Raw genomic sequence first — 24314 nt, 5'->3', positions numbered from 1 at the left:
TAGTCAGCACCAATTCCACTCAGCACAAACTGCACAGTGTAATTTATTCTTATTTAAACTTTTAAGTCTTTCCCCCCAGTTTCTATTTTCAAGGACTATAATAAGATCAACATTTCTAAAAATGAATTAGGATTGTTTTAAAAAAACTAATAAGTAGCAAACAATAGAGTAAATATTTTTATGATGTGACAATTTTCATAAAGAGTATAATCAAAAAGTCTAATAGTGGTAAGCTTTTTACTTCAGTTAGCAATTACTGTGAAACTCTTTAAAACAATTAGGCAAATACAGCTGAAGAGATTTAAAGGAGCATTTTAAAAGCCCTTAGCAGTTTTTTCCCACTTAGCAAGCACACTGAGTGACATAAACCTTTTTAGCTCTCAGTTTTTCATTTCATCCTTCAATCATCTGTGTACAAAGGGAGAGTAGAAGGACAAAGATATATTGATAGATATCACACTACTGTGTGCTATGCAACTAAGGGATCTCTGGTAACTTTGCACTCAATCTCTTCTCTAGTACCTTCATGTGAGCATAGATTATAGCCTTTTCTTTCAGCATTCCAGAAATGTCAGTTGTAAGTACTGTCAAGAGATACTGGTATTTTTAGAATACTTTCTAAGCTGTTAAAAGCTTCAGAGCAGGAACTGTTCCTGTGCAGATGTGTAAACTAAACAGAGGAGTTGCAATACTTGAGATTAACTTCCTGAGTGAAGTTCTTATATACACATCCCCAGAAAGCTACAGGCATAGCAAAAAGGTTTAGAACCACATGGAACCACCTGATGGAGAACATCAAGGCCTAGCTTCTAAGTCCAGACTGTATCTGATCAATTACCAGCTACCAACCAAATTCATCCTCTGAAGTGAAGAGCCAAGTTGGGAATCTACCCGACTCCACTTGCTCTGGACCATCACTTTTCCAGATTTTCCTTTTCAGCATCGAAAAGGATAACTTTAAAGATTATAAACCTACATCCACACTGTTCAAAATTCTGTATACAGTAAAAACAGCAAAAAGCATTTCCAAACCAAATCACAAGCATGACTGCTGTAACATAAACCTTCAGAGAAGCAAGCAAAATAAAGACCCAAATGCACAGAAATATTAAGAGATACAATACTGAACAGCAACAAGCATTAGAGTATTTTGCCACCACAGCACTGCTGTGCTGAGACAATAGTGCTTCATAAAGTGTGAAATTACAAGTGCTTTTCTAAGATTAATTAACTGTAATTCAGGCCTGAAGTAGCAATCCACTGACAATGTACAATGAATAATGAATGTACATCCTAGATAAAAGGATTCATTGTCTGAATCTCTAACATGGGGCCTCCAATTCTGGAATGAAAGAAAAAGAAAGATGGAGCAATGTAAGGCAGAAATGCAATTTATCTGAAATTTTGTTGAAATATGCAGCTTTACATACTTGAAATTTTGAGTAGCTAAGGTTTCTTTAAAAAATAGCTCCTAAAGTGAACTCATCCAGCCTTACAGTCACTGACTTAGATATTTACCACTCTTTTGTCATTTAAAGATAATTTGTGACCAGTAATTGCTTACTCTGCCCTTGGAGTGGCCCTTGCTCAGAACACTGCTCTGTACCCCAGGTGTTCTGCTGCAGGGGTTACCCAGAGCTGCAGAAACAGAGGCACTGCTGCTTCCTCAGGCATCATCTGCAGCATAGTTTGGATCTGAAACTTAGCACCTGTTAAAAATCTTACCTAGAAACTTTTCAATTTATACTGCTACGGTCATAGCTTACTTAGCACTGACCCATTCTGATGTTTCTTTAACTCAAATCTGTAAAAGTTCAGTAGTGAAGATATGATTTTATTTCTGTTTTTATTTAGGTAATATTTTAACAGCATCTCAGAAACACAGTTCCTTGCTGGAAAAAGAGAGAACATAATTATTATCTTCCTAATTACAAAAACACAAATCAAACATGGGAGGATGAAGCACAAAGAGTACAACAGGAAGAAAAGACCCAATATGCCATTTTGTGAATTCTGCTGGTTAAGTTACTATTAAAAAACCTGAAACAGTTCTCACTATGCTACATACCCTAATAAAAACCAAATCAAGAATACTACTTCTTGCTGTCATCTGGACTCAGCAGCAACTACAAATTCAGGAAGAGTGGTTTCTGTCACCATCTGCTTGTCCTTTCTCCCACAGCATCTTACTGCTACTTGCTTCTGCTCACATTTTATTCCATAAACATACATTTTGTACACATTAATATAACATTTATCAATATTGTACATATTTCAGCCAAATAAAATTTTATTAACGAAAAATAAACATTCTTGTTGGAAAGCTTTGTAAGAACCCAAAACTGGCAATCCTTTTGGAACAAATAAAGGCTGAAATCCTGCAACTCCAAGAGAGGATAACTGAAAGATTCTAAGCCCCACAAGCCCTTGACAGCAGAGACACACATGGGGTACCATTACCAAATACCCTTAAAGGGAACAGGTACACATCTAACCCAGCCAGGAAAACGAAATGGGGAGGGGATGGCACAGACATGACTTGCAAGACTGGAGAGGAAGGAGGGCATGTAAGATGTGAGAAAATGTGAGGTGAGAATGGGCAGATAGTGAGAAAGTAGAAGTTCACATCTCAGTTACGTTACTTAACACATTGTAGAGCATTTAGAGACACTGTCTTAATGTAGAGAGTGAAATCCATGCACAGGTGTAAAACAGAGAGAATAAAGCCCCTCTCTCATAACTGAAAGAAGCATTTCTCCTGTTTTGTCCATGCTGAGCTTCCATTTAAAAGGCATCAGAAAAAAGGAGTATTTTAATTTCAATAAAATCAAACATGACTGGAATCAAAAGGAAGAAGCACTATCATAGAGCAGACCCATTTTTCAGCTCCTCTGAAAAGTAATTACTTCTCAATAAAAGACATCTATGAAAATAAATTTTATAGCAAAATTACGTATTGTGACTATATTTACTAAAAATATTTCTAGACAATCTTAAGAAAGGTCACAGGAGCACAGTAACAATTTAGATAGTCTTCTGTCCAAAAAAAACAGCTTTAGAAATCAACTGTGCAAGCTGGAATGGCTGTGCCAAACACCCTGTGCTGCCTTCTGAGCTGTCATTATGTGCTTAGGAATTTTCTCCCCTTCCAGGTTAAGCAAGTCTCACTTTCCATTCAGACAGCAGTGTCCTACACACATCCAGCCTCCACAAGGAAAGTGACTTCTCACAGAACACAGCCCCTCCTGATGCGCCCTAGGTAATAACTTCTACTGGAAAACCAACAACCTATGTTGGACACTTATAGACAATTGGAACCCTGTCACAATGAAGCCATTGGGAAAAGCACAAATTTTTAACACTATTTCCTTCCAACAACCAAGTATATTCTTAGAAAATTATTAAAGGATTCAATAAAAATTAAGTAAGAAAGCTTTCCTGCTGTAGAAAGCATCACCTGCATAAGGACAGTATGATGTCATTTTCAGACATCCAAAAAGTCTTCTATCAAATGGGGAAGTCTGCTAGGAGAATACAGCAACACATACTGACTTCTGAAATGCTGCTACGAGTACACATGCTAAAATGCCTCTATTCTTAATGCAAGCACTGTTATAAAAATTTCATGGTTGGACTTTTATGACTTTCTTCAAGTACCCAGGCATTCCACATCCACCTTAATTGACATGCTTTTTAAGTCACATTTGACCTTTTTGGTTTCTCACATGCTGAAAATGAAGGAAGAATTAGCCTAATGTTTTAAGACTGTTGATCAAAGTTCTTAGACTATATTTCAGCTTTTGAAGTAGTATATATCTGGCAGTTTTCCCAGAAGGGGGAACCAAGTCTCCTTTTTTATGACTGCCAGGACTAGCCCTGCCTCCTGGTGCTGCAGCACACAGGAAATCACAGAAAGTGAACAGCAAGTCAAGATATGACAGAAAATTTACAGTGCATGCATTTACTCAGCAAAACCAAAACTATTAAAATGCAGAAACTCTAGAAAACAATCTACAGAATATTACACATATTGTCTTGCAGTCTATAAAGGTAAAAATACCCTTTCAGATCTGATGGCAGTACTTCTTCAAGTATTATACTAAACTTATCTCAAGATCAAAAGTGAAATGCCAATTTAAGTTCTGATTTCAAAATTAAACACGTTGTCAGAGAACTTTCATAGTAAATCCAGAGGGTAATGGTCTTAAAACTAACATCTCTGAGTAGTTCCAAACAAAAATAGAGACTGGAAATGAGACTGGAGAGAGGCATAGCTCAAGCTGTCTTTTGCCTGTGTGACAGTAGAAATGTTTCAGTCTGAAAAGCTGTTTCCATTTCAACAGCTGCTTTTGATTTAAACATTTTAAAAATTGCTAATTGCTAAGACAAAGTATCTGAACAAAATTAGTCCATTTCTTATGTTAAAATTAACAAGTGCTGGGCTTAATGTTTCTTGGCCACAGTAACTTAATTAGCCCACTGCTCTTCCATCTTCTGTGACAACTGCTGTTTCACTACTGGCTAAATCATGAACCTCGCAAACACTCAGGCTCCTCAAGAAATATTTTTGACCAATGCAATTCACTTAGATCCACAGTGCACTTGCATTTAATTACCATGTAGAGTCCCACACAGATGTATTATTCATGAAGATGATCATACGAACTGAGCTGTATCCCAAAATCTGAAGGAAACTCTGAGCAATGGATTCAAGCACAGTTTTGGTTTGTATTTGTCTCAGGTAGTTTTCAGCCTCTTGAAACAGTAACTCCCCTCCTTTTCACTATTACAATTTTCATTACATACAGACCTTATTTGTTTTATGCACTTTTGAAGCATGGCTACTTAACTGAAAGATTACAGATGTTTATTCAATAAAAAATGCATGGATTTGAATAAAATATTTTCACATTAGACACCACTAAATATTCATATTATTTCTAGATTCCAAGCTTTGGTTAGGAAATACAGCTCATTTATATGTGTTATCTTTTTCAGCAACTCTGGACTTTACTTTCAATTTCAAAACACTGGTTTGTGGAATACTATATAAAGTCACGTATGAATTTTCAAAGTTCTTAATTCCCTGCTATTTCCAAACATTTAAAAATTTATTAAAATCACATCAGAATGCCACATGCCTTTCAAATTTAACTGTACCAATCCTTTTAATATTTATACAAAAATCATCCTTACCTGAACCTTCTTCAGAGCCACAGGTACCCCATCCAGCAGGCAGGTTGCTCTGTAAACTTCACTGAACTGCCCACGGCCAATCTTCTTCTCTATTCGGAAATTGGCAAGGGTGTTGTAGCCCATGTCAGGTCGTAAGGCTTTCTAGAATCAAAGACATTGCAAAGAAAGTTTGCATTTAAGACTTAAATTTCAGTAAGACTAATCACACCAGTGTAAAGATACATATGAAGGAATATGGTTTAAACTATTAAAATTCCTCCATTCCAATGCATTAAAACCAAAACTGTTCCTGACTAATCACAAGATGTTCTAAAGAAAACATTCACTGTACATTTGTAGAGTGAGAATTGAAAATTATAAATTCTTGAGTGTATTTAGAATATTTTCAGCTTGTCAGGAGTTTGAGACACAGAAGAGAAGAAATCCTATCAGGCTTAAATTTGCCATGGTTCCTATGTCCTAGCTCCTGCCATCCAAAAATTAAAAAAAAAACCCTACCCAAACCCATAATAAAGCATCAGCTTTATGACAGTATTTTCATGTCCCTCTTTCAGTGGCTATGCAGTATATTTTTATATATCCTTCTGCTGCTCCAGAAATCAAAATATGAGAACTCTCGTTTTGACAAAAGTGGTGCAGCATTAATGCTCCAGTGCATCCCAAAGCGCAGGACCCAGCTTAATGAGGTAGTTATAGGCCTTTTAGGGAAAATGTCTGAAATTACACTTCAAGATTTTAAATTCTCTACACAGAGCTGCAAGATATAGCCTATTTAGAGAGTCTGTATTTAAGAAGTATTGTGTACTCCCCATTAGAATTGGGAGTTGCAGCCTCTGCACAGCAACTTGACAAATATTATCGTGAACTACTAAGGCAGTGTGACAACCGCATGCTGAGAGCAAAGTCTCACTAATGTGTTTTGGCATGCAGGTTTGTAATCACACATTTACATATGCAATGACCTACATTTGCATGTCAGATCACACACTGTCTTGCTTTATTAAGACCGGGCACCTCCCTGTGCTTGGCGGCCAGAGTGGCGAGAGAGGGCCAGAGGGCCGTGTTTTTTGGCAGTTGAGGGATGAACTGCCACCAAGGATTAGGCTGATATGGCCTGAGCATTAGACACTTCATTAGAGGTAATCTGTTTAACAGTGGGCAGTGTATGTAAACTTCACAGCCCATTTGCGGCACCTTTTCCCCCCCATGGCCCTTCTTCAAAGGGCAGCGTGGCTGACTGACAGCTTGTCTCATCTGCTCCCTTGTCCTGTCACACAATTTAGATGTGGAGATTTGACATGAGAAGCAACATAGCTGCACATCTCCAACTACCACTGGGTCTCTCCTCACCACAATGCAATTTGTGGGGAATAGGCTTGTGCAGGATAAAGATTTCCCTCGGTCTGAGACCATAACAGAACAGATTATACACACTTGGCTAATGATCACATTACATTGTACTGCCAAGGAAATCACTGAGACTCACAATATTACAGCTTCCATGGAAGAGATATCTATCTGACAACATTAAAATAACCAGAGTGGCTCCCTTTTTTCAAATTTATTTTTTATACTTCTGGCCAAACAATGTGTTAAAACTGCAAAAATGTTTTTCTTTTTCCTGTCTGAACAGACTCCTGTAAGTTTCAGGTCTCAGCCATACATTCAGTTGTAATCCTGCACAGAGAAGAAATGTGGGGAGAGGAAAGATAAGCTTAAACATTCCTACTAGAGGAAAGACAAACATCATAATATACTAATTAATTAATCATGGCATTAAGAGCTCATTTATACAACAAGCAACAGAGACAATCTCAACAGAAACCATCATACTCCTTTTCAGACTTGTTTCAGTCTCAGAAAACAGCTGATAGACAATTTAGCAGAGGACTGCCAGGGAAAGAAAGCATCCACAGGAAGGCCACAGAAGTTAGCAGAAGGCATTCAGAGTTAACTCCTAAAAATATACCAGACAGTGGCTGTCACTGTAACCACAGCTCTCAAGAGATGTTCTACTTCACTCTTTCTCCAAAACTTTCTATTTGCACTCAGTTACCATTACCTTTGAGATTTACATTTTCAAAAGCATTTCATGCCCCATAAAATATCAATGAACTTCAGTACTGACCTAGACAGGCACAAAAAAGACAGCCTGTTTCTCACATCTGTTAAGACAACACTGAAGAAGCCACCTAAGACTTTATTGACCAAAATATCCCAGTGTACATATCGGTGAGCCCAGGACGCAGCACACATCAGTTTCTCCAGTGAGCAAGACTTCACAGGAGGTCCTTGCTCTCTCCCACTGCAACCTCCCCAGTATTGCTCCATCACTGTATGCCAGTGCACTATATCCAGCCAAAAATTCATCTGGATTGTTAAAATAAAGCTCAAAATCAACTTGATCATTTCTTTTTAATTACTTGCAGATTCAGTTCAAAAACAAAACCAAACAAACAGTTGGATTGAAACAATTTAGAGATTCCAATAAGCAGTTAAGAGTGGAGTCAGACAGGTTTTTCCTAACTGGGCTTTTTTGTTGAAGAAATCACACCACACATTTCTAAAAATGTTAAGCCAGGTTCCTCCAGTGAGGATTCCTAAGCTATAAAACTAAGCTCACTCCAGTTGAGAGAGAACATTAAGGAGACTAACAGCCAGCTCCAAGATGAGAAACAGCAGCAGAAAAGTTATTTTCTCGGAGAAGTTACCAGTGAAATTCCAAAGGAAACTTGTCTATTCGATGCATATAATGCTGCAATAAAGTTTCTTTAGATTCCCAATTTATCCAGAACACCAGCTGAAAATATGGCTGCAAACCCTTGCAGAAGATTCCCTTAGATTTTCACCCTGCTACTCACTACTAACATCTCAAGGTTACCAATCCAAAACTTAATGGGACATATCACCCCCTAAAGACTGTGAATCATTGCTTTTACATTAGCTATTACCAAACAGGAAAAAGATTTACACAACACCATGGAAAAACTTCCACGAAAAGTTAAACTGATTGGTCAGTTACCACTAAAAAGCAAGTCAGACATCTTTAGGAAAAGCAATTGAATGAAACAGACAACAAAATGTTTCACTACTGCAGTCCACTGTGTGTGCACTGAATACTGCACAGGGCTCTGAGTCCTCATTTTGAGGAGAATACAGGCAAACGAGGAAACAGAGCAGAATAGCAATGCTGAGCAGAGATATGCTTCCATATAAGAAGAGACTTAATAAACCTCTGTTCTTCAGCTTTGGGAATGCCAAAACAAACAAAAAAACATACCCCAAACAAAAAACAAACAAACATACCCCAAAAAGTAAGGGATGTATAAGCTGCCTTCAGTTTATAGTTTTTCAGCTCTAGCAAGAAATTAATGCTTTTCTCTATTTAGATGCTAAAATGCTCTCATTCTACTCTCACAAAAGTTCTGGAATTTAAGAGTCTACTGCCTCAGACTGCTAATCCACATTTTTCTATCTTCCTCCATAATAACCTTTTTACAATGTGTAAGCAGTTTGGGAGTACTATCTGCACTCCCAAAATATCCTTGTGATGTAAGGGAATACAGTGTATTAACTTCATAGATAACAAACTCTGATGGAGCTTTCAGGCACTTCATTCCAAATAGCAACTGAGTTTCTGATAGCACTGACTGTGGGTGGAGGACTGCAGCTAGCAGTGTACCTCAGCAATCAATGGTGGGTTCAGTCCAGTAGTGATCAACATCACCTTAAATGATCTGGATAATGGGGCCAAGTGTGATCTCAGAAAGTTTGCTGATGACACAAACTGGGAGGACTGGACGTACCAGAGGGTTGTGATGTCATCCCAGGGGACCCTGGCAGGCTGCACAAATGGGCTGCCAGAAGCCTCACACAATTCACCACAGGGAAGTGGGAAGCCCCATACATGGGCTGTGATAACCCCAAAATGCAGCAGGAACGCTGGACACTGACCTGCTGGAAAGCAGCCCCACAGGCCAGCCCTGGGGTCCCACTGGACACCAACACAAACAGGGGCCAGCAATGCACTCCAAGGTTGGACAGGGATGTCCTGGGCTGCATTTGGAGAGTGGTGCCAGGAGGAGGAGGAGGGAGATCCTTCCCCTCTGCTCAGCGCTGGCAGGAGCACACCTGGAGTGCTGCATCCAGCTCTGGGCCACCCCTACACAGAATACTGGAGAAAGCAACCAGGGCAGCACAGATCACAGGGGAAAGGCTGACAGCACTGGCAACATCCAGCCTACAGAAGAGAAGATTCAGGGGGAATCTCATCAATGGGCTCAAATTCCTGAAAAACACATGTTAAAATACAGAGTCAGGCTTCCTTCAGCAGTCCCTGTGACAGGACAAGAGGTGATGGGCACAGGCTGAAACACTGAAGGTTTCATCCGAACATCAGGAAAGATTTTTTTCACTGTGAGGGTGACAGCAAAAGGGAGGTGGCCCAGGGAGGTTGTGGAGTTGAAACCTGATGCCTGGTTTCAACCATTACATTTCTGTCAATGTAATGGCAGAAATTCATACAGTATCACTGTCAGGAGGTGTAAGGAGACGTGGGTAAAGCCAACAGTCTGAAATAAATAGAGTATTTTGCACACAATTTTGAAACATAGTGTTTAACAACTCAACATTTCTTAAGGAAACAACTGTATTCCTCTTTGCTTCCTCCTCACACTACAACTCCAACTTCCCAAAGTCAGTGAAGCAGCAGGAGGCAAAAATTAAAACCAATTATTTTCTATGGATTACTGGACTGATATAGAATTCATTTCAAGATCATGAGAATACATTCTATGCGTTCACAGTTTCAGTTACCACAAGAAACAATGTTATCCCTATTTAAGAAATGAGTTACAGTTGAAAAAACCCAGATATATGTACCTGTGGCTGAAATGGTGGAGCAGTAGGCCCCTGCATTCCTTGTGATTGTTCATCCATTCTATCAAGCAGCAATGTCCCTTATGTCCTGAAAAGAAAAATACAGTCATTACACTGTAATCCAGCCAGTATTTATGATTAATGAACATCAGCAGAAGAACAAAGGAATTAATCATCTCAATTGTAGCTTGAGTTTAGGAACATTTAACTAGCTCTGCACTGTTTGGGGAAGGAGGTTTTCTTATGTTTAGCTGTTCTATGAAATTTAAAAAATCACTATAGGCACCTGAATTTATTATTAATAATGTGAATTAAAACTGCTTGCACCAGACAAACGACTATGCCTGATAAAAGCTGCATCTTCCCATTACTCTTCAGGGGCACCAACCATGTGTTTAACTATGTAGATGCCTGATCTACAGGCAGCAGGGCAAACAGCAGATCAGCAGAAGAGTTACAACTGCAGCACACATACTGCATTGCATCGATTTATCTGTAGGTTTTAGAAAATATGCAAAATTAGTTCCATCCAAACAGGAAAAAAGCTAAACATGTACACAGTACATTCTGACAAGCTAGTTAAGAGGCCTTTGGAATACTGTGAACTTCTCTTTTCCCATTAGTAAGACGGGAGGACAGATGCCTGCCATTCCCAAGACAGACACACAAGGCTTTGACCAGTAATAAGAGCTGCAAAATGCACTGAACCATTAGCAGTAAAAAAAGGAGAGACAAAAATGCAAATGCTGATAAGATTTTTATTCCCCTCAACTAAGTGCATCCTTTCTTAGGCATCCCTGAGGGGGAGCCGGTGGAGCAGCCAGTGCTACTGATGCCTACAAGGGCAAGCCCTACTCAGATGAAGACAACACAAAAGTTCACTGGCAGCTTCGAAGCCAAACAATGAAATAGGCTTTCATACAAGCAAGAGGCGAGGCCTGAACAACTTTTTCATCACACAAAGATGAAGTATCCCTGCCTATTACCTGGTCAAACCTGCCAAGGCCTTCAGAGGAACAAGAATCATGTGTCTGACAGGGATGTTATCCTTGCTTTTCAATTTATTGGTTTCTTATTCCCTGCTCCAAATCCTGAATGTTCTGGAGACAGACAGACACAGAACTTGTTTTCTGACACCATTAGATGTTTAACATAAGGAAATTTCCTGTAATAAATTTATTCTGCTAAACCTATGTACTTCCACATACAAAGCTATTTACACTCCACACAGATTCCTACAGCTGTTAAAACACACAAATCTTCCCAGTAATTCCTCTAGACTATTCAAAGGGTTAGAAATAACTCTCAACAGAAGACAGAAAACCTTAGAAAAGCTTTTCAAAGGCAATTGCAAAATATTCAGGAAACCAATGAATGGCTTGTGCTCGCTGCACTGCTGCCACTCTTACAGTCTTGTTGTGGTAAGATCACTAACAGACAAAGGAGTCACCAGGCAGCTCTGCAGTTTCTCCGTGCTGCCCTTGCGCAGTAAGGAGTGGACAGCATACACAAACAAATCATTAGTGATCTGCTCTCCGTGGCCCATTGAAAGCAGTCACCCACATGCCACCCCAGCCCCATCAGCAATTCCTGACACCAAACCACAGCCACACTCAGAGCAACCAAAGGTCCCCTTAGGCTTTGCCTTCCCATCCATCATATTTCCACACAAAGCACACAGGCTGGGGCTTCCTGTTGTTCTGTATTACCTGTAACTGATTCAAAGGCAAAGGAGATCCAAAAAAAGCAATTTCAGGCAGGTCAACAGAAAAAAAAAAATCGAATATCAAACTACAGTGAGAAGCAGAGAAGAGGAGGTAGTAATGCCAAGATTTCCAAGACTGTCAGAATGACCATGCTGAAAAAGGGAAGTCAGCTGCCAGAGCCAGTGCACACCACTGACCAGGCAATCTTCCAGCCAGCACTAGAACACCAATACTGGGGATACAAACAACAGGACCAATTTTTCATTTGAATTCACAAGGGCACAGCAAGTCCTCTTACTCCACAAGGCAGCAAAGGAGCCCTCACCAGTAAGTCAGACCATCAAACCCCAAGTGCCTGAAATGGGAGTAACACCTTTTCCTTCCTTCACAAACAGGCCTGGCTGTCCTCATTCACTTCCCCATGGCCACCTGTCAGAGCTCTGGCTCTCTGCCCACACATCTGAAGATCACACAGATATAAAGCAGCCCAAGAGGCAAGAGCACACTCCCACACCCAAGCTCCCATCCCACAGGCAGCACTCAGCTTTCCAGGTGCTTTCCAGCAGGCTGCCAGAGGAGAGGCAGGACTGGCTACCCACGGCTGTCAGGGCAAGCAGAGCAGAGGAGCCACTCCTGAACAGGAGCCAGAGCTCATTGCTTCCATTCTACTCAAATGTATTCTAAAATAATATTAAAAAAAACAAAAAACTAGGAAAAACTTGAAATCCTTGTGACTTAAGTCTAGCAACTATGTCTTTAAAAACATGATCAGACTATTCCAGGAGAAAAAGATTAAATGCACTGCTTAATCACATGAAACATGCTTTTTAAGAACTAGTTTCATAGCTCCAAGTCCATAAAGCATTCACACTTAATTCATACGGTATTTAGGCAAAAATGTTATTGCTTTAACAGATGGCAGTTCTTAAACAACAAAAAAAATACGTTTTCCTGTAGAAAACACCATTAATAGCCCCAATATACATGGTTTCCATTAGCTACTTGCTATGCACTTGTTTGTCAATTTTGCATCTTAAGTGAGAACATACAGTAATCAATGTCAAAGCAGAAACAGCTATACTTTAGGAAAAGAGCATATACTTAAATGAATGCTCAGAATGTTACAGTTCTGCTGAGAATCTGAGAAGCTCAGTCCTTTTTTTTCTGCAAAATATAGCTGTAGCTACTGCACATAATTGCTAACACAGAGTTACACTGGTTCAGGATGTGCTGATCAGGGACACAGTCAATTTGGCTGTTCTCAAAGAATGGAATGTACTATGTTTACTTCTGGATTACACCACCAATTAAGGCAGATATTTCCAGTTTTTACTATAACCATTATTTTAGTTAAGTTAGAGACAAGGCTCTTCAGGAACAACTATTTTTTGTAAATAATTTTCTTGTAAATTTTGTGTAAAGTTAGATTCTTCAACCTAACATGGATTTAAAATGAAAATTTTAGATCAACAAACTTCTCATCTATCTTTACTGAATTTAAAGATAAGGATCAGCCTCAGTTGTGGGGTGGGGGGGAAGCCAACAACACGTATCAATTCTATGTTTCCATGTAAGAATACAAGCTAAAGAAATATTCCATTTGCTTATATCACATGTTGAGTCTCAGCTACCCAAAAGCACAATTTAAACGTAGGTAGAACATTCAAACAGTGCCCCTGGTTGAACCTAAAAAAAGCAGAGTGCTGTGGAAACAGGGGTTTAGATTTCCAAGGGCCTTCCTGAGCAGCCGACACCCAATTCCTGTGCCCACCGCTGCAGTGCTAATCCAGCAGGGTGTGCCAGGGAGCCCAGGCGTGCCAGCCCCATTCCTGCCCTGCTCTCTGTCACCTGCAGTCACACTGCCACAACCTCCCAGCGCCACAGACCTGGCGGGGGAGACAAACTTCACACCCGGCAATAACAGCGTGGCACTTCAGGGTAAAAAACAGCCACAGAACTGCTTTGTAAGGCAGACTGTCTTAAGTCATTCTCCACCTCTTTAAGGCAAAAACTTTGCCACTGGAGAAAGCCTGCTTGGTGGTCAAGCCCACACTTTGTCAGGTCATCAACACTGATCAACACTCTTCAGCACCCACTCACTGCTGGCAACTCAGGAGCAGGCTGCAGTTTATAATGTTTATATTTACATATATTTTTATATGTGTGCATTAATAATGCAAAATGCATTTAAGCTGACACCCACTTGAGGTTAGTCTGCCCAGACTAACTGAAAAGGGACAAGGCTGGAAGACCAAGTACTGGAAGACCAAGTTCACCGTTATCACAATAAAACGTCACATATCCCTATTAGTATACATACATATACATTAACATATATATGCATATTAAGATATATATGTGCACACATCTGTACACAGATTATGTACCTATACCTGTGTATGTACATAGAATATTTCATTTTTACCACTGTCAGCTAATAGTAAATACTTGCTTCACATTGTCCAAAACACCCAAAATATCTTCTAAAATGTGGAAAACACATAGCATTTGTCAAATTCTCTGCAGAAGCATCCACATCGGAGAGAAGCTGTATATGCAACTTTAATGTACTGGAAGTGATTCAGTTTGGATCCATATACATCTATATTCAAGAAGGATTAGTTTTAATTTTAGAAGCAGTTTCTAAAACCCAGATCAATACTCTCCACAGGATGCCGAGTCCCCTCTGTAGGCACAGCCTTGAATCTGAACAATACAAATTCCCAGCACTTATTAATCTACAGGTAGATATTAACTACCTAATTGAAAATACTACATTTTTCAGCAAATTTATATCCAAATTCCCTACTCATGGGCAGTCCAGTCAAAGCAGTCAAAAAACACATGGAGAGTTTATCTGGGGTAAAAGTTGGTTTTAGCAAGAGCAGGAGCAGCCATATACAAATAACCCTTTTGGAAGAAAGTAAGGGAATACACTAAGAGTTTGTACACAATTTTCTCATCCATTTGGCCCAACTCACCGGCTTATTTTCACTCCAGCCCTGAAAACACACATGCCATTCACTGTCATTCCCCAGCTACTAAGAGTTTGCTCTGTCAGTGCTGTCTGATTAGAAGATGAAAGACAAAGCTCTCCTGCTTCACAAGCCTGCTTCCATTCCTCTTCATTTGCACAATTTAAAAAGTTAGTTTGTTTACTTCTCCCTCTCCATTTCAGTTGTGTCACTCAAGTAAATTGCTTATCGTGCAAGGTGCTCCCAAAGGGTTATACATGCACTGACTTGCCCCTTATTAAACTGTTTGTTTGTTACTTCTTATGAACTGAAAAAGAAACAGGAACTGAAACTGCTTGAGCAGCAAGCTTCTACATTCTTCATTTAGTTTCTATTCACCTGAAAGAAATTTGATAACCCATTTCTTCATACTCAATAGCCAATTATAAAGGGCACAGGTAGATGATAACGTCAGAGTGAGAAGTATTGCAGGGAACAATGCACTGTGTTTAACCATGATACCATCTAGAAACAAAGCCCCAGCCCACACCACAGCAGGCTGTGCTCCTGCATCTCTAAGCAAGCAGCTCTAAGGGTGAACAAATGATGTGATGCTGCCCCTTCCCTGCCTTCAGCCATGACTCCCAAACCCTCTTCCTTCCAGTGGGGCTGCTGTGGCTACCCAGACTCCTGGTAAGCCAAGTGAAACTCACTGAAAGCTACCCTTGACAAAGTGACTTTTTCCCAGTTCAGTTCCCAGAATCGTAGCATTGCAGAGACAAGGACAGAACTGTGATGGCAAAAGACAGAGAGGAAGGCACAGGACTGCTCTAGCCCCAGCTAACTTGGATCAGCTGAATCTACTGCCAAATTACATCTCTAACATGAAATTACACAAGTCAGTCTAACAGCTCAGCGACACCAAAGATGTTTCTTTTTCTCACTTTCTCTGCCACACAATCCCACTTTGCCATCCTGAACTCTCTGGCCCTGTTGCCAAGCTGATCCAACTCCCTGGTGCAGTTGGGCTTCTGCTCTGCAAGCAGAGAGCAGAACCAGCACGTGGGGCACTCTGCTGAGCACCAGAGAAAAAAGTAAGAAGGGGAAGTTCAGGGATGGGAGATGTAGGAAAGGGACTGCAGAAGAAACAGAACATCTTCCCTGTGGCAACAGTGTGCTAGTAAGTTAGCTCACCACATTTTACTGTGCTTAGTCCTCAGAAGGGAGGTGAACAAGCACTTCAAAAAGCTGCAACAGCAAAGCAAGTGCCAGAACAGAGAGAAGGCAATTCACAGAGAGAAGGAAATTCACTCAATACCAACCCAAGAGTTTTGTCAACAAAATACTGTATGGGAAAGTAGAACTAAGAAACAAAATTAACAGAAGGAACATAAACAAGAGTAACAAGTTAAACTGGAAAAAGGAAAAGAAACTAAAAGGAGAAAAATCCCCAAAAACTAAGATGTTCGGATAAAGGAAGCTAAAACATGATTTAGAAACCCTTACAGGTACAAAACCTCACAGCTCTCACACACAAGAGAGGAAGCCTTAATGAGGGCACAACTTTAAACACACCTATAAAAGCAAATCATTCATAAAGAGATGCTTAAGAGATTTTACTAAAAGTGTAAACAGCTGATCTTCACACAAGAGTTAAAAACACAAGACAAATGAAAAGACTGGAAGCATTGTGAGATAAACCCATTGTGGCTAAGCACAGGGAAAATACATCCCAGTTAGAAGACTGGGTGGACACAAACATGCAACAACTCTGGCTGACAATGTCCATGTTGCTACAGGTGGAGTAGAATACATTTAACAATAAATTCCACACACTCCTCAAAAATCTCTCATTATCTTAGAAAGCAGAGCAAGACATCCTACTGCAGGCATTAGATGAATGTTCTCAAGCTGAAAAAATTTATCCGTAATATCTAGTTTAAAACCTGCTACCCTAAAGATGAGAAAATGAATGAAGCATGATAAAGAATCAGAAAAGAAACACCAGCCACATTTAACAGGCTTCCTGTGAACCTCTGAGCAGCATTACCCTTGACTCCTGAAAGCAGTGAATGATCCCTGGGTCCAGAGGCAAGGCAGGCAGCAGCCAGCACACTCACTTCAGAGACAAGCCAACACTCTAGTCTGCAGCTGTTTCTATGTTTCACATCAAGCACCACTGTCTAAAAGTTGCAAGATGCACATGTGGCTGTGGAGCACCCTCAATGATCAGCACTACATGGGACACTGTCTGCAGGCTGCTCCTCAGGTCCTGCAGGTCTCTGCAAAGCTCACACACAGCCCACATGCCCAACACACAGTTCTGAATCTCAGTCAGGGCAAGGACTGGAAGTTCACTGCTGCAAAGACAACTCCTTTTTTGGATTTGCTCTCAGATGAGGACAAAAAGGGTACAGAAGAAGGGCCTCTACAGGGCAGGAGGCTATGTGTTTTCCCACCAGAAGTTTTTACTTATTTTTAGAAGTAACTTTTAGTTCACCTGTTACACTTTCGCCTTTCTGCTATCAAAGAATGAGTAATTTTGTAAACTCTGTTCTCTAACTACAGAAAATTGATATTAACTGAGAAAGAGTGGTTCGTCAATACTTCACAGCACCTAATTCAAATATCTCCCAAAGGCTTCAGCAACAATCTCATCTACAAGCTCTACATGAACTTTTATGACATTGTAAAATAATTCATCTGGTCCAACATAAACACAGCTATTAAATAAGACAGCAATAACTTTGCTATAAATCATTCCAAGCAGCTTGAAGAGGTTTGAATGCAGACTCCCAAATGCCACATGATGCAAACAGTCTATTTACTTTGTCACTATAAGCCAATACAAAAGTCACTAATATCAAAAGATTAACCATATGCAATCAGGTTTTAACATGATTGTTCACAGTATTTTCTTGCAAATTCCTCTTTTTAATGTGTTGTTTAAAATTGTATTTATGCAAGGGAATTTTTTATAAGTGCTATATGCCTAACACGTTACAATGGCACTTGAAATACTGCACATTTTCTAGCCACAAAAATCACAACTGAATCACAGATTTGTTTTACAATGCACAAGAGTCTGTTCACCAAAAAAGCAACTCATTTTCACAGCATTGCTTCTCTGCAGCTTTTTAAAACTAATGTGACAGGAAGAATCACTTTAATACTTATTAGGGAAACAAAAAGTGGGATTATGTACTTCAGTCTAGGGCTCAGTTCCTTCCCATTTGGCTAGGGAAGTGAAATGATTATAAATACAGCAAATCAGTGTTCTAAAGGCTGCCCATATCAGCCCGTATCACCACTTTGGTATTTTGGTCAGTTATTTTCATCTCATTTGCAAAGCACATGGAACGCAGATAAACTGAACAAATTCTCTGGAAATTAGTCAGTTAACTCCTAAAACTATCTCCAGTATTAACTTTCACAGGATAATCTCATCATCTCTTAAATCCTAAATCAGAAGGGATTTTCAGATAAACACCAAATCACAAAAAAAATTCCTGGGAGGTAGAGAAGAAGTTAGTGCAGTTGGACTTTTCCTAGGGGACTTTCCAATGTAAGGTGAACTCAACCAAGCATCCAGCACAGATGTTTGGAACAATGTCAAACTTCAGAAGGCAGCAAGGCACTGATAGTGATAAGCTGAATTTAGCATCACTATAAAGACAGAGAGTATTGCACTAAGTTTATTACACATGGGGGATGAATTCATGAACAAACTGCTTCAACAAATGTCTCTGTGCACAAATACACAGGACTATGTTTTGTGCAACTGAGCTTATAGAGGGGTTTATATGGCTCTGTCTTACAATGCAGCAGATACCACAGGTCACAGTAAAATGAGCAACTGACTTCCTGCCTGACTCTATTTTTCATTTGACTTTCTTATTTCTTATTTGTTCACAGGCCTTCCAATGAACTCTAAAATCTTAGATTTTTTTCTTCTTTTGAAACAAGCTTCCATGGTGAGGATGGGAATCTACTTATCTAATTCGTGTAGACCCAGGAAGACACTGTGATAAGTCCATCAAAAAAAAGATTTTTGGTTGAATAAAATTCCTTGAACTCAAATTTTTTTTTTTACTGCAATGACTATCTAGTATGTTGAATAAAAGATATATATGAAAAAGGCAGTATCTCCATCCTTACAGTGAACAACTTCTAAGTGTGCTCTGACAAGCCATCTACCCAAACATCAGGTATTTCTAAATACAGTATCTTAATGTTTTGAAATTAAAGAACAAGTGCTCTCAACATTATTCTTAGTATCAAAACATTTAAAAATAACAAACATGGCTTTAAGTTCTTACTTTAAAGCTGCCGGACTTGCTTGTAAGTTTCCTTCTTTCCACCACAGTTTTCCTTCCTCTGCCTAAGTTTTCCATAGGCCGTGAACTAATGACTGTTTTCCACTGCATTTCATCTCTCTCAAAACAGTGCAAGTCTGTAGTTTAAACAGACATTTCTACAGCACTGCAACACTTGAGTTCTCTCCTAAACTGCCTAGGAAAAAAACAAAACAAACAACCTTTTAAATTTCGTTCTTCCCGATTTAGCCAATCTGTGAATCCAACCATCCGATCTAATAATCCAAAGTGTGTATCTTATGCAATTTCTGCATCTCAGGCTTGTAATACAACTTTATACAGGAAATACACCCAGTACATTCCACAAAATTACTGCACACATGTGACCTTTCCTGAGAAGTGATGCCACCGTTGCAATCTGAAAAAACACCTCTATCACTTCAAAAGGTGACAAAAGTTACCATTCAGTCGGTGCAAGAAGGGAAAAAAAAACATTTAGAAAGCTTTTATCTAATATCAAGAATTAAATAATAGTGTGATTAATGAAGAACACACGTCTCCTCATCATATTTTATTAGAAGTACAGTGATTATCTTAAGTTGTTTTACCAGTACCCTCAAAAAATGCAGAGCAAACCAAAGCACACTGCACTCCAAGAACTGCGTTCTGAAGCCTAAAACCACGCAGGATCAGTTCACACGAACACTGAAAGGAACTCGGGGCGGGTACCGGGATAAGCGAACCTGGATGCTCGGTAAGCTGAAGGAGGGGACACTCACTCCCAGACGGAGAATGCCTCACTTGCAGCGTGTCCCACCAGGCCGCAGCTCTCTCCAGGCCCGCGGGCAAACCCCGCACCCGGCCGGGCAGCCCCGGCGTCCTCCCGGGACAGAGGCCGCCGGGTCGGGGCTGCCCCCCTCACAGCCGGTGACAGTGCTGTTGTCACCGCTGCCGTGTGACACCCCCAGGCTGGGCTGTCCCGGGAGCATCTGCCCGACACCCACCCCCAAGAGAGAGGAGGGCACTGGAGCCTGGAGGAAACCCGGGGAAAGTGACGAGGAACACCAAGGAAAGCAGCTCCGCCTGCGGCAGGCACGCAAGAAGCCCGGCGCGGCAGAGGCACGGGGGCCGGCCGGGCCGCAGGCACGCTGGGGCCACAGGCAGGCTGAGGCCGGAGGTGGCGAGGCCGCCGGGCAGGGTCCCCGGCCGCCCGCTCCTCTAGCGGAGGCGGCGCGGCAGCCGCCACCGGGCGAGACGCCACCGGAGCGCTCAGGGCGCCGCTTGCCCTGCCGGCACACGGCGGCTCGGCGCCCCTCCGGCCGCGGGGCAGGTGCCGGCGCCCCGGACGCGGCGCAGCCCGCTGCCGTCCCGCCCCAGCGCCGCGCACAAACTTTCTCGCTCCGGCCCCGCGCCGCTCCCTCCCCGTGCGGCGGGCGGAGCGGCAGCCGCCGCGGCCAATGGCGCCGCGCGCCGCAGCCCCGCGGCCAATGGGCGGCGGCGGGAGGCGGGACCGCCGGCAGCCCCCGCGGCGGGGGGAGCGCGCCGGCTCGGCCGCCCGGACCCCCGGGACCCCCCGGCTCCGAGACCTCCCGGCACCGCCGCCGCCCCGCTCACCGAACAGCCTGGCTCTGTCTGCTCCTGGCGCGGGAGACCAGGACCGGCCCCCGCTCCTCGCCGGCTTCTCCGGCGCCTCGAGCCCGGGGCCGCGCCGGCGCTGGCAGCGGGCGCCTAGCGGGGCTCCTGGCGGGCGGCGCAGGCACCGGCAGCAGCCCCGACCTGCTCTCCGCCCCCCGCCGCTCCTGCTAGGCCCGTAAACATCCCGGCATCCCCGAGGATGGGGCGGGGCGGCCTCCCGGCCCCGCCTCGCTCCGTTCCCCCCGCCCGGCCGGAGGCGCGGTGTCCGCCCGGCCGGCAGCGGTCGGTGCCGGCGGGCCCGGTCCGGCTGTGCCCGGGCAGCTCCTCTGGAAATGACCGGGCTGTACGTGCGGTGAGGCAAGGAGTGCTCATCGCAGCGTGCTCGTGCCGGGGGGCACGGCGGGGCCCGGGCACCGCGGTTCCGCAGCGGGCACGGGAAGCTCTCCCGGAGCAGGAGCGGGAGGAGCACTGGCTCCGGCCTCTGGAGCAGGGACTGGCCTTTCTGCTCTGAGCAGCACTGCTCTGAGGCTTGGGCCCTGCCAGATTTAAAAACATGTCAGACTTGCTCATTTTGTATTTGAGTTGTGATAGTCAGTCTGTGAGACATTCGATATTAACTGAGTACATCAACTGAAAGTGACACAAACTCCTTTTTGCTATACTGGGAGAAATAAAAGTGATGGCAACAAAAAATACCAGACTCTTGGTGAGTCCTGTTCCACCAGCTTCTACTTTGCAACAGCACTGGCTTTAAGTAGATAAATAATACTGAATTCCAGAATACTACTGGTTTTCAGGTTCCTGAAAGTCTACCCTGCTTCAGTGCAGGGAAAGGTAATTACCTACACAGAAGAGAAGTTTAAAGAACCAATGATGGGAGAAAAGTACGAAAGCTGACCAGTTTGCCCAGTAAATTTATGGATTACTGTGATCAAATTAACTTTTTTTCCTCAGGTGTAGAAGCCCTCTGTAAAAGGCGCTCCAGTAATCTACAAAAGAGAAAACAGTAATTGAGAATTACCTTGAATCTGATGTACTTGATTTTTTCCAAAGCAAAACTTAAGTTCTCATAAGGGTTGGAGGTTTTGCTGCAGTTTTTCCCTTGTAACAGGTATAGTAATACTTGATTTAAGCCTTGCAAAAGAAGTAGGAAATGGGCCAGTGTGTCTGAAAAAAGTCTATTCACTTCCCTGTGTACAAAACTATATCTGCTTTTGAGGCAAACTTTTCAGTTTTGAGAAATCTGCAATGTTGCCAGTCATACAAAGCCTAATGAAATTTGAAAGGAAATTATTTTTGTTGGCTCTCATTTCTCTGATTTGTTACTCCTTCTGCACATTTCCTCTGTAATAGCATTGGGTCATTTGGTGCCACTGGCCAAATACAGTGATAAGGTGACCACCCAGGCCTTCCCTTTTGATGTGCATTTGCGCATTTCTTTAGGGTAGTCCAAAAAAATTAATTTGAATCGTGATTAAGTGAATTTTTTTTTGATAAATTATGTTGTAAATGCAGTTTCTTGAACAAGAATTCACTGGATTGTTTTTTGCAGAAAGTGCAATACATTAGGGTTCCCCACATACCACAAAGTGAAAACTTGATAGATCTGCCATACAATGTTAAAAAATTACTTTAAAGAATTGCAACCAGCAAATTCCACTGACTTCCATCTCCAAAAGTCTCTTCAGCCTCAACCAGAAATTGAGTTGTGTGAGGGCAGTCACCTATTAGCAAAACCTCTGATGGAAAAAGGAGAGATTGTCACTTGGTGTGTAGCTGACCATAAAATACTGAGTCTTATTAGGTCTCATGTTTCCACAGGTAAAGGCAATAGTACTGTAATACCCAGCTATTGCTATTTTCTAGCCTCTATTAGATGGAAAATGAGCAATTCACAACCTAGACTTAGGTAGCATTTGAAGGTTTCTCTACATTCATGCATAAAAAGAGAGGACCCAGGGCTTGCTTGCTTTTTTTTACAGTAGGTTTCTCACAGTCTCCCTTTATTTAATCTGATTGTATTTGAATTTTTTCTTTCATCCTATTTTTATACTCACTGCTCTTTCACTTTCATTAATTTTCTTTGATTTTCTCCATGCTGTAATTTCACTGTGCAGTTCCATAATATTTTGACTTCTCACTTTAGACACCTGAATCCAATGGCTACTTTAGCCTGACATTACCAGTTGATGAAGCATCTTCTCTTTCCTGTATTCCAACCTTATCTTTCTTAGAAGACGGTTGTTTCTATTTTATTCTTGATGCTTGGGACTCAGAGATGCTAAAAATGAAGAATCTGCTTTAGTTAATTAGTTCATCATCACAACCAGGCAAACAGGCTTTCATATAAATGTAACTACACTGCCCCCATTAATTTTACATTTGCAAAGTGACACACCTTCCACAGAAGATCCTCTTCAGCCCTGGGTTGTACAAATGTTTATTCATAGAAGGATGTTTTTCTTTGCTTTTCAATGCACATTTACAGTTAAATAAATTTGTCTAATATTCCCTGTAATGGAGACTTTATATCAAACAGAATCAGAAAGGCAGAAGAGGCTCCAGAAGATCCAGCAGCCTCAGGGATTTTTAGGGAGCAGGCTTATCTCTGGCTAAAGCTTCTCTCCGAGGCCAGAGGGGACACTGCCTAACCAGCCAGCAAAGGATTAGAGAAAATGGACAAAGACATGCTGGAATTAGGGATCTGTGAAGGACAACGTGGCTTGTTCCCTAAGTCTGCCAACTTCTGAAGGTGTTGGCAAGAAATGCTTTACACCTGGAATTGAACAGGCCAGAGGCAGAAGCAACAAGGACCTCACTCTTTGTCAGTGGATGCTAAGCTTTATTAGCCATGCTGTTATTAACCTATTTACATTTCAGCAGTGATTTAAGAAAGCTGCACAAATCTTTTTCTGATCATTGAAATCTGTGAATATACATAACCTATAAATATGGTCAGGGTTCAAGAATCCAAAAAAATATCCAGTGACGACAAAGGATATTATTTGGAATGGCAATGTGACACCTGGATTGTCTCTGAAAACAGTGTCCTTTGTGAGGACTAAGCTGCTAGACTTGAAAGCACCTAGAGAGGGCTTGGTAACAACATAAAAATCAGGAATTCAAACATTTAGCCCACCTCGCTGGATGGTTCCTAAGTTGCTGCCACTGTTATCCAGGGCTCTGTGCAGCTGGAGACTCTTGAGATGTTCATTAACACAATAAACTGAAAACTCAGGAAAAATATAGATTTGAAAACTTTAAAACTTTCAGGCAGAAGAGCTCACTAGGACAGTGGAGGATGGGGATAGATGTCTTCGAGGTCACAGAGATAGGAGCATAATATAACAGCTCACTGGTTAACAATTCTTCAGGTTCTTCAAATCAATAAAGTACAGGAAATTAATCAAAAGGAGCAACTGCTCTGCTCTAAGTCCTTGAAGCCTGAAAAGTCTCCCTCTCTCCTGGTTCTTTGTTACTAACAGTAAAAAGGCTAGGATAGCTGCCTGTGACATGGATGTGGAAATGGGAAAGGCTGTGAAGGCAGTAGTAGAGAGATCTCCATTATATTTGCACTGGATAAATATTATGATAGGGCTTTATGCAGAACTTAATATTTTAGACAACAT

General features: G+C 41.7%; 1 protein-coding gene across 1 annotated transcript in view; it reads right to left on the bottom strand.

Annotated features, from left to right (window-relative positions):
* The window catches only part of NEK7 (NIMA related kinase 7), a 67702-nt gene extending 46826 nt beyond the window's left edge, over window positions 1–20876 (bottom strand). Inside the window, 5 exon segments of the mRNA XM_054515776.1 lie at window positions 5197–5337; window positions 10078–10162; window positions 19054–19203; window positions 19205–19246; window positions 20665–20876. Coding sequence (XP_054371751.1) covers window positions 5197–5337; window positions 10078–10162; window positions 19054–19203; window positions 19205–19246; window positions 20665–20876 — 630 coding nt within the window.
* Window positions 20877–24314: the final 3438 nt, after the last annotated feature.

The sequence above is a fragment of the Molothrus ater genome, chromosome 9, assembly GCF_012460135.2.
Source record: "Molothrus ater isolate BHLD 08-10-18 breed brown headed cowbird chromosome 9, BPBGC_Mater_1.1, whole genome shotgun sequence".
NCBI lineage: Eukaryota > Metazoa > Chordata > Aves > Passeriformes > Icteridae > Molothrus > Molothrus ater.
The sequence above is the reverse complement of the archived record's forward strand: the minus strand, read 5'-3'. Positions and strand labels throughout refer to the sequence as shown.